The sequence below is a fragment of the Cylas formicarius genome, unplaced genomic scaffold (assembly GCF_029955315.1).
Source record: "Cylas formicarius isolate icCylForm1 unplaced genomic scaffold, icCylForm1.1 PGA_scaffold_10__41_contigs__length_53128322, whole genome shotgun sequence".
Lineage (NCBI taxonomy): Eukaryota > Metazoa > Arthropoda > Insecta > Coleoptera > Brentidae > Cylas > Cylas formicarius.
In genome coordinates, this window is record NW_026844214.1 from 49,771,751 (window position 1) to 49,791,694 (window position 19,944).

General features: G+C 34.3%; 1 protein-coding gene across 7 annotated transcripts in view; it reads right to left on the reverse strand.

Annotated features, from left to right (window-relative positions):
- The window catches only part of LOC132704690 (probable beta-hexosaminidase fdl), a 183,915-nt gene that overhangs the window by 13,943 nt on the left and 150,028 nt on the right, over positions 1-19,944 (reverse strand). For all 7 annotated transcript variants that reach the window (XR_009619306.1, XM_060674900.1, XM_060674874.1 and 4 more), the window contains exons 3-6: positions 18,177-18,671; positions 7,477-7,621; positions 7,054-7,424; positions 635-893 (exon numbers count right to left, since the gene is read on the reverse strand). Coding sequence is in view for 6 of the 7 variants with exons in the window: in XM_060674900.1 (XP_060530883.1) it covers positions 635-893; positions 7,054-7,424; positions 7,477-7,621; positions 18,177-18,671 (1,270 nt within the window). In the remaining variant the exon portion in view is untranslated. The remainder of the gene's footprint in view (positions 1-634; positions 894-7,053; positions 7,425-7,476; positions 7,622-18,176; positions 18,672-19,944) is intronic.

The following is a 19,944-nucleotide window of genomic DNA, read 5'->3' on the forward strand; positions in this document are numbered from 1 at the left end:
CTGGTCCAGCTATTATCAGATCTAACATTTTTCGAAAACCCGAATCATTTGATATGCCGAATGGACGGCCGTAAACTGTTAACAGTTCTGTAGATGCTGTATATGTAATGTTAATTGAAATATAGGTTTTTTGTTTTATAACGACATCATTTAAGGTAGGTTGGATATTTAGCCGCGTTTTTTTAGTTGTTGCTGATGAATTTGAAGAGTGCGGTTATGATGAGCCTGCAGAAATGTCAAAAATTTCTTTATGACAAGATTGTACGCGCCGCTGCGAGTTTACTGAATGATTTGTACTTGTAAAAAAGCTTTGAGACATTTTTATAAGTTTAAATTTTATTATTATTTTAAAATGTTACCTTTATATATGTATAATAACAACTTTACAAGATTAAGACACACAAACTGATACCGATAACTGAATGTAACGAATTTGTGTAAGAAAATATTGGAAAAAATAATATGGGAACACCCTGCATGTGTGCATGCCATTAAACCGGTTAAAACCGGTAACCGAAATTATTTATTTCGTTTTCGTTTTTTTAAATTATTCGGTTAATTTCGTTCTTTCGTTCTCGTTTCCGTTCCGTTCTTAGTCCCTGATTAGGAAGGAATTTATGCTCACCGCACTCACCTTATCGAAAAACTTGGTTATATAAGGCCGCTTGTTGAGTTTATTCGACCAGACGATGACGTTCGGCACCTTTTCGCCACCATTAGCATGCTGAAGCCTTCCCAATGCTTTGACGGTGAACTCGCCCCATAGCTCGTGCAAATCAGTGTAGTTGCTCAGGGTGTTGGTTTTCTGGAGGTGTTGGGCCCAACATTCCAGGTTAACCTCGTCGCCACCCAAGTGGAAAATTTCATTTTCGCCGCTTAATTCGATGAGATCTCTAAAATAAACGAAATTCTACATTAACATTTTGGCTTTCCATATTCTGAGTTGATTTTCTGAGTATAGCAACGATTACTTAACCACTCAACCAGCAATAAAATGATTCAATTAAACTTCGAAGTCTATGTCTCTAAAATTTTTATTTGTAAAAGCATTTTTTTTGAATAATTAAAAAACTTACATAAATTAAGAATACGCCTACACAAATACGTCAATTCAAACGCGCACAGACACAAATTGGATTTATATCGAATCTATTTGATTTTACAGATATCTAAAAAATAAAATAAGAAATGTTGCAAATAAGAAGTAAAAAAAATAAAATAATACTCAAAAAAAAAAGCTTAACAAGGTTTATGTTATTAAAAATGGCATTGACGCCATCAGACTTAAAAAATGAATCAAGAAATGTTGCGATTCAGAAGTAAAAAATATAAAAATATCTATAAAAAAACCTAACACGTTTTATATTATTAAAAATCACTGTCGGATCAAGATTGAAAATGTTATTGACGCCATCAGACTTAAAAAGTGAAATAAGAAATGTTGCAATTAAGAAGTAAAAAATATAAAAATATATATGAAAAAATCTAACACGGTTTTTGTTATTAAAAATCACTGTCGGATCAAAATTAAAAATGTTATTGATGCTATCAGACTTAAAAAATGAAATAAGAAATATTGCAATTAAGAAGTAAACAATATAAAAATATATATAAAATAACCTAACGAGGTTTATATTATTAAAAATCTCTATCGAATCAAAATTAAAAATGTTATTGACGCCATCAGACTTAAAAAATGAAATAAGAAATGTTGAAATTAAAAAGTAAAAAATATAAAAATATATATAAAAAACCTAACACGGTTTATATTATTAAAAATCACTGTCGGGTCAAAATTAAAAATGTTATTGATGCAATCAGGGATAGGAACTCTTTCTGGCTTTGGTGAATTTTAATTTTTCCAGAAAATCAAGTTTTTTACTTGTTGCGTACTCACGCAAAACAATGACATTTTTATTCGGAGAAAACTTATGCCCCGTGGACAAAAGATAAGGAGATGTTCCTGCCAGACTGTACGAAATAAATTGCATTACAATCCTCACAGTTCGAAGAACATATTCTTGGTCTAGAAAAAGAATCTATTGGATCCTTAATTTTTATTATAAATTGTTTTAATCTATTGTTTGTTTTAAACGCTATAGATAAATTCCTGCTCTTAAACAATTCAGCTAGGAGTAAGTCAGGCATTGCAATTTGCATTCGGGAGGGTTTGATTTTATTATATAATACGATAACTGGTATTTGTTGGAAAATTTGTAAAATAATTTGTTGATTGAAACTGAACAAAATAGATAATCGATATTGAATGCATTTTTCACAGGCTACTGTAATACTTTTTACAAAACTTCTGGATTAATCCTGCGTCGGTTTTTGCTTCGCCAATCATCCTGTTGGGCTCTTCAGAGCTTGACCGAAACTGTTTCAGTGTAGCTCAGAAGGCACTAAAAGCTCTGAAGTTTTTGATAGGGTTTGAAAACAAAAGACCATTTGACTTCCTTTTAAGTTTAAGTCAGCTCTGAAGAAGCCAACAGGATGATTGGCGACACGTTAGCAAGTTCGACTCAGCAAAATCCGACGCAGCAGGTATCCAGAAGTTTTGTAAAAAATAATATTGAATGGAATTTGTCTAATCGTCGTCAATTCGTTATTCAATGCCTCTTTTGAAAGTGGAATGTTCAAAAGCCTCCAGAATTAACCCATATTATCCCAAGCATAAAAAAAATACTTTTTTGCTCTGAAATTATTTATTTTGTTGCACTTAAGAATACATTAAAGGTTTTGGGGCATATAAGGTGTAACATATAATTTATACATAAATTACAATATACAAATTCGACAGAAGACAACTAAAAGTAAATTGTTTTCCTGAACCTGATTTGATACAAAAAAACGCATAATATTTTATGGCCCGTGAGCGCACCACTGGTAACAATTGATTTCGTTTTGGTGATATTTTACAACGCATGAAGTATGGAAATGCACATTACACTTGTTACAAACGTAAATTGTGTGGCTGTGGCAGATTCTACATCTCCTTCGGGCTTTCTTAGGAGAAACAATCATAAGGTGACCTTGATTATCATAACGCACTTTATCTATGGCAGGTGCAAGATTTCTTGTTTTATCAGTCTTTAAAAGTCCCAAAACAATGTAAGGTTTAAAATCAAATCAATCACTTCGCCATTAAAAAACGTAAAAAATATTTCAAGCGGAGTTTTTCCAGAAAGCCTATTTTTTAGTTCCTCACATGATCTAAATTCATCGGATATAGATGCGTGAGTGTACTCAATCTGACCTTTCTTCCATTTTACAGTAGAAGCAAGCCTGTCGTTTGCGGAAAGCATACCTCTTCTTTTGAATTTCAGGGTTTCACCATCTGATGAGTACGATTTAGGTTTAGTGTTTGATGAATTACAGGATTGTTGAAGGACAGCTGTATCATTCGGTGTATGTAACTCGAAAGTTCCAACTATATCAGTTAGTTCCCCAAACTCTTATAAATTTATGTTATCGTTCATATCTTCTTCGTCAGTCAAGGTGGAATATAGACCGCGTCAATATGTTCTGTAAATAAGTTTTCACGTTATTTTTAGCATAAATTTACAAGGAATGGAATGCTACAATACATAAGAATACATAAATCCAAATAATACTTGCGACATTCATTGTTATTGTCCTCATCCATCACAATCTCTTTTGAGTCAAATATCTCGGAAATGCCATATTTTACGAACTGTAACGTTCACTGCACAAGGCACAAAGCAATACTAAAGAACACGCTAATTGTTGGATGTTTATTCTACATGCGCTGACTTGTCTAGACTTGCAATAACAAAGTTTTCTTTCACAGATAAAACCAGTCGTGCATTCACGCGCCAGTAAATATTTTCAAAAAATAAAGCATAATCAGTATAGTATTTCTAATGTATGTTTTCTGCTATGAAACCTACATACAAAAATAGTAATACAAATCCAAAATATATTTTTTTACTATTTTGGATTTACTTGAAAATGTGATACAAAGTCATATAGAAGATCTTTCCCTTACACACAAATTAGCTATTTCTAGAGTTTTATGTCCTTTAGTGATAATAATAAAATTTCTAAATGGATGTGCAAAAACAAAAAACATAGAATATGGGTTAAGAGTTAAAAGAGTTGGAGGAACATTACAGCACACTGTCAGTAGATGTGGCCTTCATAAAAATCTCGAATTCAATTCTTCTACTTTTCCTAACTAAATTCAGGCCGTGAATGTTGATGTGATTGTGCTAAGAGAGTGTTTTTTTGTGAAATTTTGTTGGTCCATATTCAGGACATTTTTTTTGTCAAAAATTTTTTGGACCGACAAAGCAAAATTTTCAGAAGAGAATATTTTTAATCGAAGGAACTTTTGCCATCTTGACCATTCACCTGCTATAGATAAATTCCTGCTCTTGAACAATTCAGCTAAGAGTAGCGAAATGTTGCCGAAATAGGTCAGGCATTGGAAAATACGTTCTGGAGGTTTTGATTTTACTATATAATACGACAATTGGTATTTGTTGGAATTAAGAACTAAAATTTGGAGGCTAATTGCATCGCATTGTCAGTGGATGTGGACTTTATAAAAAAAAATCCTGAATTCAATTCTTCTACTTTTCCTAACTAATAGAAGATCAAGAAACGGTAAGGTACCCCCGTCTTAGAATTTGTAAACGTTAGGAAATCGGTAAGGCTTTGTTAGCTGCCATTCGTTCGTATTTCAAGCTATTAAATATGTGGAGAATTGGATATCTATAATTAATAAAATTTCACTTAAAAAGGGTGACAGACAAGAAGCCATTAGTCTTGTGGCTTGTCTAAAAAAATTATTATCACACTTAAACTAATTTCGTTCTAACGTGGATGACAACAACTTTTGGCAAAATGGTATCATTCAACAAAAAGCTCACTAAATCAATGCATTCAGATGGTGTAATGCTTGGGAATAAATTTTAACGAACAGAATTTTGGGTAATTTATGGTACGACCAAAATTATAGTGCATTTATTGCTTAACTACAGAGCTTTAAGGGCAGACCTTCGTAGGACCGTGGTTAACCTCATCCCAACAGATGTTTATTCTGCATTAAATAGGTCTTACCTTAGATTTGATTAAGCATTGATGCTACGGGGTATAAGTAGAAGTGTTTATTTTGACATCAGCTTCAAATTACGGACACTTATCGTGTTTTATAGCAACGTTCAAAAAACGGTCGAAAATCGAAAAAAAAAGATAGACGCCGAAGTTTGAACGCAGTCATTTTTACATATCTTATGCACCCCGTGGACGGTTAAGGAGTAAAATTTGAAGCGTTTATCTCAAACCGTTCGGAAGTTATCATCGAAAAACCCTGGAACAGAGAACGGAGAAATGGAGAACGGAGAACAGACAGACAAAAAATAAAACCGTTTCTTTTTCTTTTGGATGCCGATTCCACCTGTACCAACGGCTACACTGTGAGATGCACCGTTATGGAGATTTCGAGTTTAGTGATTTTTCGAAAATAACAAGATTGCTTTCGAAAAACCGTCGCTGGGTGGGGCAAGTTTGTAGCGCGTAGCAGCTTTTTATTTTAAAAAGAAAGAGCTCCGCGTTTTTTTTGTGGTAAAGGAAAGCAATGTTTTTCTATCGTGGTCCTGCGAGCCACTATGGAACTTTCTCAAAATAGATGTAATTTTATTGTGCATACACCCTGTGTAAAGTGTCTTTCAAGCCTCTCCGAACTTCAAAGTTTCAGCAAACTTTGTTAAATTTTCAAATTTGTATAAATAATAGCGTTGTCGAATGATATTTTTTCAAGTATCTCGCGCACCCTGTATAATTGACGAAACCTAAAACTCTCTCTGGACATAGTTTACGATACCGTTCAAATCAAATTAACGGATTTTTAGCTTAGTCCTCCATTTATCCCCAATAATTTACCAACAAGAACGTTCTTCGTATTTTTGCCCATAAACGACACACCCTGTATATGATTCAAACAATGTTCGAAAAGAGGTTATATATTTTTGGTTAATAATTCATTCCCAAAAAATACAACTTTCACGGTCTTTTAGATTTTTGTCCACAATTGAAAAACCCTGTATATAATCAATAGCCCCGCATCTCCCACATTTTCTGGTTCTAAAATATTGCCGATCGGTTGAATTGTTTTTGAGAAAATCATGTTTTTCTGGAAGACAAAATAGTGTAGAAATATTCTCAAATTGTTTAAAAAAATATTTGGTTAAATTTCACTACGCTCAATTTCTACTGTTTAGATGTGCTTTTACTTCCTTGCCAAATTTGAAGTCGATGACGTTTTAGAATATAGCACAGAATATTCCGAACACCCTGTACAATATATGAAAACCTTAAATGCAAAAGTTTTAGCTGTCAATTATCAATATAAAGGGAGCTCAATTTTCAGTTTCCTGCAAATTACTGACGCACCCTGTACATTTTTAAAAAATCATCAAGAATAAAGGTTTTCGGTCCGGATCTTGATTTTTTTTTCGGTGCCCTGCAAGTGCAGCTTTTAAAATTTAAAAAAATACGACCCCCCAGCCAGTTTCAAAAGGCTTCATTACGGAGCTCTATACATCTGTCAAATTTTAAGTGGATGGCTTCAAATTTCGGACACTTATTGTGTTTCACAGCAATTTCCAAAAAACAGTCGAAAATATAAAAAGAAGCTGGACACCTTGGTTTCATCAGACTCATTTTTTACTGGTTTGTGTACCTCGTGCACGGCTTAAAAGGAGCCAAATTTGAAGATCTTGCTACAAACCGTCCAAAAGATATAGCCAATTAATGCTAGGTCTAGAGAGAAACGGAGAACCGATAACGGATAACGGAGAACAGAAAAACAAAAAAAATTTTGACGCTGATCATTTCTGTACCAATGGCGGTCCCCTAGGACCTACCGTTGCCGAGATATAAGTTTATAGTATAACATGATTGCCAACATCCATAGACGATAGGCACCAGAAGAAGAAAAATAATCACACGTTTTTAGTGAATTGGAAAATGCAATCATATACATGGTTAAAAGTAGGTTCATTGATAGAATCAGAAAATGAATCGCACCTGTAAATTTTCTCTAGTACGTCGTAAACTTTGGGATTTTCGGGGTTCAGCTGTCCGCAAGGCGGTTCTCCGCAATACAGACTCCAAGGCCGCTCGTTCACGCACACTGCTAACTCTCCGAGACCTTCCTCCGGTCCCCAGGTCCATCCGTTGCCAGCGTGGCCAGGCGTATCCACCTCCAGCAGCACCCTGATACCCCTGACCCTGGCAAACTCCACCAAGGCTTTCACCTCTTCGGGGGAGTAAGTTTCCTCGGGACTGTACGAACCGGTCTTTGCTAATTGAGGCACGTTCGGTAGTACCATGGGGAAACTCTGAGAGTCCGTCACGTGCCAATGGAACACGTTTAGTTTGTTGGCCGACATGCCCACCTGGAAGTTGGAAAAATCAAGCCCGTAAGTTATGCCGAAGAAAGGAACTTACTAGAACACGTTTAAGGCTTTCGACTGGCATGAAGTTGCGGGCGGTGTCGACCATAAGGCCTCGGTACGGGAACGCGGGGCCATCTTGAACGGTGGCGCCTTTAAGTACTTTTAATCCCCCGATGTTGTTAGCGTACTCGTCCCACCTGTGACACAAAAACCACAAAAGGTAACAGAAAGCAATGTTGACTTTTCAAAGAAACTGCCACTTCTGGATTCCTACTGCGTCGGTTGTTGACGAATCGATCTTGCTGCCAATCATCCTGTTGGTTTCTTCAGAGCTAACATTCACCTCACTATCCGATCCAAAAATCATCCGGTCTCTGAACCCAGAATTAAAACAATTTACATCTGTTTCTCCTTCTAGTAATTTTCACGAGCGTTCCATCACAAAAAAATACTTCACCACAACCTTCCAAAGACAATGAGTAGAAAAGCAACCCTACCCAAAATTTGCCGGCCTGACAGAGGTGCAGCTCCAGTATCACGATAAAACTTTGTCTTATTTTAAATATATATTTTAATGGGTGCGAAAAAAAAAATTGAAGTCTTGCGTCAAATAGTTTTTTATTGAAAGTATTTTAAACAAGACGTGTCAGAAAAAATGTCGCAAATAAAGCAAATTGAGTATAGAGCAGTCATGAAGTTTTTGACGAAAGAAGGGTTAGCACCTAAAATTATTAAAGAAAGGCTGGATGGTGTGTACTGCCAAAGTTCTCCTTCGTATTCTGTAGTGAAAGAATGGGCAAAACGTTTTCAAATGGGGCAGGAGTACCTTCAAGATGATTCAAGAACTGGTCGACCAGTGGAGGTCATAACGAGAGATATTGCTGCGATTGTGGAAGAGGTGGTATTGAGTGATCGACGTTTAAAGGTCAAGGAAATCTCAGAAATGACAAAGCTTTCTGATACAAGTGTTCGTCGAATCCTGCATGATCATTTAGGAATGCATAAGTGCAAGATGGGTTCCTAAAAACCTTTCGGCAATTCAAAAACAACGCCGTGTCGAGTATGCGTGGTCTTTTTTGGAACCAAAGCATGTGATGACTATTGTGACGGGAGATGAAACTGGAGTGGCGTCGTAAGAGTGAAGCACCTCGAAGAAAATTCAGAGTCTTCCAGTCAACAAAAAAAGTGATGGTCACGATCTTTTGGGATTGTGAAGGAATTCTTTTGATAGATTGTGAAGAAACTAATATCACTGTCAATGGTAAATAGCGTGCGTCTTTTGCACGATAATGCACCTGTCCATACTGCTCGTGTTGCACAAGCTGCCATTTTAGAGTATGGGTTCCAATAGATAGATCATCCTCCCTATAGTCCAGATATTGCCCCCAGCGACTGTTATTTGTTTGGATATTTGAAAAAGGTCTTACGTGGACGGCGGTTTGATGACGAAAGAATATTTTTTTAAAGGGATGTAATAAGTGTATTGAAGTTAAGGGGAATTATATTGAAAAATAATAAAAAATTGTTACTCTACTTTGTTTCTTTCATATTCGGGCCGGGCAATGCACATTTGCCACTGTTCTAAATAAATATAACGTCAAAACCAGATTTACCCCTTGCCCAAGAATCTCGCAACATCTTCGATGCTTCGAGATAGCAGGAGTTTACAGTATGTGGCAAAGAATATATTGGAGAGATCGGACGAAAAATATCAACTAGTCTCGAAGAACATGAAAGAGCTTTAAGATTAGGACTACGACTACGAACTCAATCACGAAACCGGACATCAAATTTTATTCGATAAAACTAAAACTCTTGCAAGTAACCAATAGAAATCTATAAGCGACCAAACAATCTTAACCGTGACTCAGGACTTTATTTTCCGGTTTTCGTATTTATTTTTTTATATATTTATTTTACAACTTAGTGCAAATCTGTAAATGCATTCTCATTGGAACTTTTTAGGATTCATCTTATGGCCAGGTCAAAAATCTCTTGTTACGTTTCGTTTTTGTCAAACCATCATGAACTTTATTTTTTCTTATGGTCGCTATATTGGATTTTTACAGTATTGAATAGTCCGTATTGCTGCTTTTGTATTGATGTATCATGAGTTGTATTTGTGTTCCTTCAAATTCGAAATAGTGAACAAAAAAATTTATACCATAGTAAGCTATGAATTTTCAAATCTGACGATGACATTATAATATCTCGTGCATTCTGCCTCGTTAAAAATGGAATTTACCAACGAAGAAAAACGAGATATGGTAAAACTTTATTATAAAAGCGATAGAACTTTATTTAAATTATTTGATAGAAATCTCCTAAGTTTGCTCCGTTTGAAAAACTAAGTCATAAAGATGGAGATAGAATGGATGAGGAAACGAAAGAAAATTTAGTTAATGATGTAGGATTTAGGTGAAATTATTTTATCCCTTTCAATAGAAGTTGAAGTTGAAGACAAATGTAAACCCGAGAAAATCAACAGGCCAAGTTTACTCTGATGTACGTGCTTCTTCTTGTCATACGAGTGCTTGAAGACAACTAGAGAGAAGTGGTTTCAAATGTTTCAAAATTCATATCTACCTCAAAATTTACAATTTTGTAATAGTAGAAAACGTGATTTGGACAGATGAAAGTACTTTTACAAATTGTGGAATATTCAATCGAAACAACGAACATATCTGGAGCATTAACAACCTCAAGCAATTTCGAGAAATTCGCCCCAATTTCGATTTAGTCTTAATGTGTGGGCAGGTATTTATAAAGACATTTTTTTGACGGTACTCCCAATGGACAATCGTATTATCAGTTTTTGACATCAACGCTTGAAGACTATTTGGATAATTTACGTTTGATCCACTACAACAGCATGTGGTTTCGGCACGATGACGTCCTGCCTCACAATACAATACAGGTATCTGATTATCTTTCGACAAGGTTTGGTGATGCATGGATGGGAAATAATGGACCATTGAGATAGCCAGCCAGAGCTCCAGATGGGAAATACATTGCGCAGTGCATAACATGCAGAGAAGAGTTGAACTGTGTTTCGAGAATCACGGACAACATTTTGAGCATCTTCTGTAATTTATTTATTATACCCATTGTTATTGTTAGGTTTTTAAAATATCCTTTCCATCCATTCATAATTTTATTTTAGTTTTTCGGGACACATGTTTAAATACATTTCCCATGTCTTCCCATAATAAATTGTTACCATATTTTTCCTTCCTTGGTAAAGTCCATTTTTAACGACACAGTAATGGACTAGATATTCAGGTCTCATCGACAGACTTCATGATTCAAAGCTTGCTGTGACATAAAAGTTTTGGTTCAATATTTCGAATTGGAGGGAACAGAAATACAACTTGTGATGCATCAATGAAAAGGTAGCAGTACGGATTATTCAAATCCAATATGCCGACCATAAGAAAAAATTAAGTTGATGATAGTCGCAAGGGATTTTTGACCTGGCCACAAGATGAAGCCTAAAAAGTTCCAATGAGAGAGTATTTACAGATTTTTGCCAAGTTTTAAAACTGGAAGCTTCAGATTTTCCGCTATATTTCTGGAAGTAACAAAAATAATTTCAATTTCAAACTCGAAACTTACCGTCACTGAGATATTAATGGTGAGAGTCTAATTTGAAACACCCGATATAGAAGCAGGTACAGAGTACCCTGCGTTCAATTTATCTTGATAATATTTTTAACGGCTGTAACTTTTTTGTTTTTAGAAATATCAAGGTAAACAAAAAACAAAAGGTAGAGTTAGACAAAACACTATCAATTCTCATATCATATAAGTCTACATCATGTTCCGATTAGCATGATGTAATACACTTTATATTTTAGTCGACTCGCTTTTGTAATGGTTGAATTATTGTCCAAGTCATTATTGTTAAATTAGTTTATCGTCAGTAAATTAGATAGAGCGCCGAGGTCTTTCAAAAAAGATACTTCCAAGGCTGAAAAGAAAATTAGCCAAACATCAAAAAGATGCAAAAGAATAGCTATTTTGCATGCTGGCTCTAAAGATGGTTGGATTCCAAATGAACTTTCTGTGTCTGCGAAAAATATTAAAGATTCTTCTCTGGATTACCATGAAGACACCACCGCTGATTTATTTGAAAGTTGGTTTAAAAACGAACTAGTTCCAAACATTCCTCTTAATAGCGTCATTGTAATGGACAATGCAAGTTATCACAGTAGACAGTTGACTAAAACCCGTTCCTCATGTGACACAAAAGCACCAATCCAAAATTGCATGTATAATAACGACATTTATTTTCACGGAGATTATACCAAAAAGCAATTAATTGAGGTTTTACAAAGCTTGAACCTACAAAGGAAATACGTCTGTAATAGTTATGCAAAAAATCTAGGGCCTACAGTTTTAAGGCTTCCACCTTACCACTGTATATTTAATCCCATTGATCATGTTTGGCACTAACTGAAATCTGCCACTCGTCGTAACAATGTTTTTCCCCGTGTTAACTCCAATGTCCTCAAACTTATAAAAACCGAAGTTTTTAACATCCCTCCACAAAGTTGGGCAAATTCTGTTAAATATATAGAAAAAGCAGAACAATCGTATATCCATATTGCAAATAATATAAAACAAATAATAATTAGAACAGGCAATGACAGCGATAGTGATATGTATATATTATGTGAATAATTTTAAGTAATTTAAGTAGGTAATAAAAATAATTTGTAATTTTATTTTAGGTTTAAACCTAAATACATACATAAATAAATAAATATTGTTTAATATCTTTATTAACCAAACCCCAAATAATTAAATTCTAAGCAAAATACGGACCTGTCCGGCCATATTTCATTCTTACAGCTTGCCTTAATTCGTATCAGTTAGTCACTTTCTCATATATATGGACAGACTTTACCAGAGCAAGATGCAGTCCTGACGAAGTTGGAACACGCGTTCGAAGCGTTTTCGGAACGCGAGCATTGAAGATGCCAAGTGAGATTTTGGCGAAACGTCTGCAGGATTGCAGTCGGTTGCAGGATTCCAGTCGGAGTTCAACAAGCGAACGGATGATATCCCGGAATATAGTGTCATCACATTTTTCCATCCGTGAATCAATACATGAATATATATATATATATATATATATATATATATATATATATATATATATATATATATATATATATATATATATATATATATATATCCTGCGCACTATTTTGCACCCACCAACATACACCGCACATTACATTTTGCGTCCATGACTATTTTACGTCCGTATATCGGACGCAAAATAGTTTTGCCCATTAGTTCTGTTACCATGGATTATAAATAAACCAAATTTAGACGATTCACTCAGTATCCACCATATCTCTCTGATTCGTTTTAGTTTGCCCTTCTGTGAGTTTCAGTAGAACTGTGGTAACGAATGCTCCGGAAGCAATTTCGTTCGCGATATGGAAAAGGTATATTTTTTTTAGTTCACGAAATTGGCACCACGTGGCGTAATGATCGTATACATGCCCGTATATTATTTTTCATTTTAAGGGCTATTTTGAGTCAGCGGGAATATTTTCTCACAGTAATGGCAACGTTGCAATATATTATTTTATGGCTTATTTTGAACTTTGTGTCTTCATCGACGCTTTGATTTTGTTGTATTTCCATCATCCGTGCATTATGTTAAACTTTTTTTGAATTAGTTTATGGATTAAATTTGTGTTTGTTTGTTGAATTCTTTAAGTGCTTTTGGGTGGTAAATATTATTGAAATGCAATAAACAAAGAAAAATGCTCCTATTACTCCTGGTTGGATGCGCTGAGTAAAAGACAAATTTTTATTAGCTGTTAGCATTTTTATAATTTTTTCAGTTTTTAAAATAAATTTAAAACAAGACGACTCGCATTGCCGGATTGTATTCTCTTTGTCTCTCAACATCTAGTCACTTTTTCCAATCACCAAATAGGATATATTAAAAAAGAACCTACATATATCTCGATTATTATCAACTGTCGAAGACTTTTCAGAGGATGCAGTGAGTAAAATATTAAATTTTATTATCTGTTAGTCGTTTTATGACTTTTTCCTTTAAAAAAAAAACAAAACAACTTGGATTGAAGGAATAGTGTGTTAAAATGTTATTCTTGTAAAAACAATTAAGAAACACTAAAAACAAAATTGGATTCCTCTATTTCAAGAATTATCAACTTCCGAAATCAATACGTTTGGTCAAATTGCCACTTTCTCTATGTTCATTGAAAAAATTAAATTTGGCAACACAGAGGGAAGCCAAATGGTGCACTGACTGAAAAGTATAAACAAATGGAGGCAATTTAATGCTTGGTGTACACGGAGTATACCATATAGTATATTTTATTTATTTCATTGCGCGCATCTTTTTGCTTCCATTTACGGAAAAACTAGATAGCGTCGCTGGGCGATATTCTAAGGTTAAATCATAATCTCGGATGCATATTAGTTATCCAGCTCGCATGGTTTAAGTATGTGCAAAATGGAGAATGAAGTAAAACAGGAGATTGAAAAGGTTGAGGTAAGTTATTATTCTTTTATGTAATAAAATCAGAGTCAAGATGTTAAATTGTTAACTAAGAAAAATGCTGATATTATATTTTAGTAACTTTTGCAGGATGATTTTTCGCCACATTCTACATTCGACGATAGCGATGCCGACCCAGAATTTTTTCCAGATAGATCGTCGTCAGACTCAGAAATAGAGATCTGTAAATTTAAGAAGGTAATAATAAATAACTTGGACGATTACCCAAGAGCAAGAAACTTTCCGCTAAAAAACAAAACAATTCTTTGCTTTGATCGTTTAATTATTTTTTGTTTTTCTTGTGTTTAGCTTCTTTTCATATACACTTTCTTAATATATTTTCAAATAAGTGAGGGAGTCTTAAACCATACCTTGGAAGTTATAGGTTTCTTTTTGTGGTAATTTAACAAGGTATCTTGCAATATAAAAAAATATATTTAAAGCATATCATAACATTTTGGTTGCAAATCGTCGGTTTCAGTCAATTTTTTCAAAACTGACTCAGTGATTTAGAGGCTTTATCGTAGTATAAACAAGAATGTCTTCACTTTGCTTTGTCATGTTATTTTAACATTCTATAACCTGGTTTTCATTTACAGAAAATTACGGTTTTGCAGAATATTCGAGTGCAAAATTCAGAGGAATCTCAAACAGACTCTGTAAGTATTGTCAGCTAATGGTGGCGTATATTTTACGGATTAAGAACCGTTTCAGGACGAAACCACGGATACAAAAATAAACACAATTAAATCGTTGAGAAATACAAAAGAAAATAAAAAATATACTAGGAAAAAGGACTTGTGCTACTTTTGCGAAAGCGATGTTCAAAATTTTCCTCGACATATCGAAAGGAATCACCCGTATGAATTAGAAGTATTGCAAATTTTTTCCAAACCTAAAAAGAGTGAGGAAAGGAGAAAATTTTTAGCCTTATTAAAAAAGAAGGGCAATTTTATTAAAAATTCCGAAGCTTGTGTCAAACCGATGAAAGAAGCACGGGAGCCAGAGAACTCATTTTTGCCATGCACAAACTGCTTGGGATTTTACAGATCGAAATTTTTATATCGACACACAAAGAAATGCACAGGGGCTAGTTCATCAAAAAATGCTCAAGTTGCAAGTCAAAACTTTTTGATAAAAAATTTGACCCGAATTGACCAACAATTAAAAGATCAGGTTTTTCCTAGAATGAGACCTGATAAGATTTCTTTAGAGGCAAAGAATGACTTTTTAATATGTGCTTTTGGAGCTCGTTATCTTAAGACACATCGCGAAAAACATTTTATTAATGTTACAAGTAGAAAAATGCGAGAGTTGTCAAGAATTTTATTAGAGCTTAAAAAAATGGATCCAAACATAGCAAATCTATTTGAAGCATTGCACCCAAAGCACTACGATAAACTGGTGGAAGCTACAAAATCTGTGGCCAGATTTGATAGCATTAAGGAAGTGTTTGTAGCGCCCACATATGCTATGAATATTTCCACATCTCTGAGACAGTGTTGCGATATTGCAACTTATATGACTATAAAAAGTGAACCATCAGTTGAAACGGAAAATATTGAATCTCGATTAAAAACGATGGTAAATTTATTAACATCTAACTGGCGATTTGATATATCGAGTCGAGCTGGCAATGATCTAAACATCAATAAATTTAATAAAATAACAATTGTTCCCCTAGCGTCTGATCTAAAACTTCTAAAAGAATACTTAATGTCTACTGCAGAAGAAGCTGTCAATTTACTCTCTGCAAATGCAATGAATGTCAATGCCTTCTTAATTTTGATGGACACAGTGTATTGTAGAATTATTTTATTGAATAGAAGGAGATCAGGAGAATTACAGCGGTTATTAAAGGATACTTACGTTGCTTCAGAAAAATCATCAAACTCTTACGAAGAATGTAGTGAAGTTATCTCGAAAGCAGAAAAAATTTTATTACAACACTTTAAAAGAATAGTGATTAGAGGAAAGAGGGGCAGAGGAGTACCAGTCATATTTAGTCACGATGTGCAGGTACATATTGATCAACTACTAGAGGCGAGATCAAATTTCGTCAATGACAACAACCCCTACCTTTTTGCAAACCCAAACACGAATACTCCAATATGTGGCTACAAAGTTGTTGCAAAATATGCTAAAGGTTGTGGCGCTAAGAATCCTGAAGCTATAACATGCACAAGGCTACGAAAACATCTTGCAACGCTAACACAATTATTCAATCTAACCGAAAATGAAATTGAACAACTGTCAAATTTCATGGGCCATACATCCAACGTGCATAGAGGATCATATAGATTGCCAGACGATGTCTATCAGACAGCAAAGATATCCAAGCTTCTTCTTTTAATGGAAAAAGGAGAGGCAGGTATTCATAAGGGGAAAAGCTTGGACGAAATTACAATTGATTTAGAAGAAAATCTTTTAAATGAAGAAACTAGCGAAGATGAAGATCTAGAAACTTCGACGAAAACAAGTAGGAAAACGGAAAAAGAAACAAAAGATATGGATCAAATCGAAGAATTAGTCCAGGATGTAAAAAAAACAGAAGGAAAAAGCATTAGTTTAGAACCAGTTTTAGAAGTAAAGGACAAAAAGCGAAAAAGGATTTTGATTCCATGGACAGAAGAACAAAAAAATGTAGTTACATTCTATTTTTCAAAACAAATAAAAAATAAGAAGGCACCCAAAAGATGTCAATGCGAAGAATTGAAGGAACTATACCCAGCGTTGCTTCAAAATAAAGATTGGCATAAAGTTTTTGTACAAAATCAATATTCAAAAAAAAAAATAAATAAATAAAATAAATAATTGTGTGCTCGAAAAGCGTTTTATTTAGTACATGAACCACCAATGATTTTTTAAAGAAACGTCGGCATGCTGTCGAGGGTAGATTGACTCCTTCTAGATTTTTCCTCGGTTAGGTATGGTCGCTGACAACCAAAATCTGTGTAGAAGAAATCCAGCAGAAGTCAATGTACAACCAGCTTTCCCTAAAAAAGCAAAATAATGCATTGAGTAGAACAAGTACTATCTGGCGTAGGCCGTCGCTACCTCGAATTGCCGGTGAGATTTAGTTTCCATTCAATGAATCATGTTACTTCTTGAGAGCTCCATAAGACAACAACAAACAAACAATTGAATTAGGGCAAATGGTGGATTGGTAATGCCTCAGTGTGCTGACAGTGTGTGAGAATGGGACGAGTGGTGACATGACATGTTTTTGTCACAGCCGGCATTAGAACCACACCACCCGCAATTCATCTGCTTTTTATGACTATATGTATAGTCCTAATATATCAAAAACTGACATGTAGAATATTTTGACTTGTACCTTTTTTTTATATGAGTAATACGTTTGTTATCTTTCTCAAGTAATATGCAGTTCATCAGGAGGTTTATTTTGCACCCACCTATGTGGTTACGTGCGAAGTAAATATTATACACTTGGCAACATCTGTGGACGCAAAATAATTTTATAATGTGCCGTATATTCCCCCTCCAGAAGAATACGGATGCAATTTGTTTTAGCATATAAAAGAAAATTATACAAAAAGGACGCAAATTAGATATTTTGTACTGGATGTAAAAAGTTGTGCAACTTGAAAAAAAATGTATATTTAAATTTTTGTGTTTTCGGAAAATAAAGTACATTACGTTTAACCTATTTTTTTTCTCTTCAATATACATGCAGTACATATAGTGTAGCATGCTTAATTGCAAAGTTGCAGAATAGTCGAAAAGTGAAATGATGCAAAATAACCGCGGGATGTAAATATATATATATATATATATATATATATATATATATATATATATATATATATATATATATATATATATATATATATATATATATATATATATATATATATATATGTGTGTTGCATCATTGTAATCGGAATAATAATATACAGGGTGTTCCGTTTAAAAAAATATGTAGGCTTATATGTCAGAAAATTTGTTTTATATGTCGCTTAGAAAAAAAACTTGACTAGTAACCTTGTAATGTTATCAAAATAAATTGAACGCACGGAACAATACGGGCCCGTTTCTGTTAAACTCTGAAGAAGGCAACAGGATGATTGGCGAAACGTCAGCAAGTTAGATTTATCAACAACCGACGATGGAGAAATCCAGACATTTTTGTAAATGGTAGAAAGAAACGAATTTGTAGATAAAAGCGAAACGATACCTACCAAATAAGTTGACTTAAAGTTTCCAGCCCGTGCCTGGCCCCGAAATAAGTTTTGGCGGTTATATTCGCGACGATCTCAGCACCGTGAGCTTTGAGGACCAACTTATAACTTTCGTCGGTACTGAATTTCAATTTAACTATGTCGCCGTTCGCCACACTCACTTTCACTAAGAACTTACGTATATCAGTCTTTTCGTTGGCGTATTCACTATTTTGGACTAAACTATACACGCTATTGTTAAATATCGCGAAGGCGTCTTGGATGAGGTCCTGGGCAGGACCGGACGCGACGCTATCGTACTGCAGCTGGTTGTGATTGAAGAGCAAAGCTTTGCTACCCAAAGAGACGGGTCCCGTCGGTTGCGGCCATAATTGGGTGGAGCCGCAAAGCATGCTGCAGGTGGCCAAAGAAGTTACCGGGGTGTGTTGTTGTAGCTGGCGACGTTCACACCTCTGGTTGACGCAAAGCCACGTCCATTGAGGCGGAAGCGGATTTCTGGAAACCAAAATAAAACAACAAATTATTTGTTTATTCTAGACAATTTCAGGTGTGCTAAACTTTTAGAAAATTGGGCCGTCATGCAAGCTTTTCGTGATAAAATGCTTCCAAAATAAAAAAGTGCAAAAACATAAAACAAATTAAAATCGAAGAAATAAGAACTAAAATTTCAGATTTTTACGAAATTATATATTTTTCAATGACAATTGCTTCGACAACACCCTGTCGTTATCAAATGTAATATTTAAAAAATACCTGCTACTATAAATACCGAAAAATTGTGAAAAATGTGAGAATTTAAGTTCAATAAACGAGAGGTATTTAAATCTAATTGATTTTGTTAATCTCCATGGCTTCCAATAAATTTAATTTTCTACTTTTTGTGGCTTTATGCAAAATATCAAAATTTTTGTCAAAAATGTGTTTTTCTGTGTTTAAGTATGTAGCATAATTAGAATCTAGATTATTGTTTATAAACGCTCTTTTATGTTCGTTAATGCGTTTTTTGAAGGATCTACGTGATTGTAGAATAGAAATTTTAGGACAAGATCCGCATTTCAAAGTGCAGACACCTGATTTTTGAGATTTTGGACATTTCGTTTTATTGTTTTTTAAAAATTTTGCTATTGTGGTGTTAGTTCTGAAAGCTATTTGTAAACCACGTTTTGACAAATGTTTTGAAACGTTTTCACTAGGTTCTCCAATGTATGTTATTGGTTAAAATTGTTTGTGTTCTGTATTAGGTTTCGGATCAATTTTCTGTTGTCTGGATTTGTTTTTTATTTATAATTTTATCTATAATGGACGGATTGTACCCGTTGTTCAGTGCAATTTGTTTAGTGATATTAAGTTCTTTGTTGTAATTTTCTGTTGAGAGTGGCATATTAAGAAGTCTTTTGTGTATATAAGGGTGATTTGAGCTGTTATGTATGACTGTGTCCGTGTGTGAAGATTTATGATATATTGAAAACTCTAATTTGTTTTGCGCTTTCGCAATAGTTAAGTCTAAAAAATTAATAAAATCCTGTCCAATCTCGATAGTGAAATTTATACGATTATGTAATGAGTTAATGTAATTTAAAAAAGAATTCAATATTATTAAACAAATTGCTTTGAACAACGGCTACAATCCGTCCATTATAGATAAAATTAGAAATAAAAAACAAATCCAGACAACAGTAAACTCTATTTATCCCAAACCTAATACAGAACACGAACAATTTAAAACAATTACATATATAGGAGAACCTAGTGAAAGTTTCCAAAAATT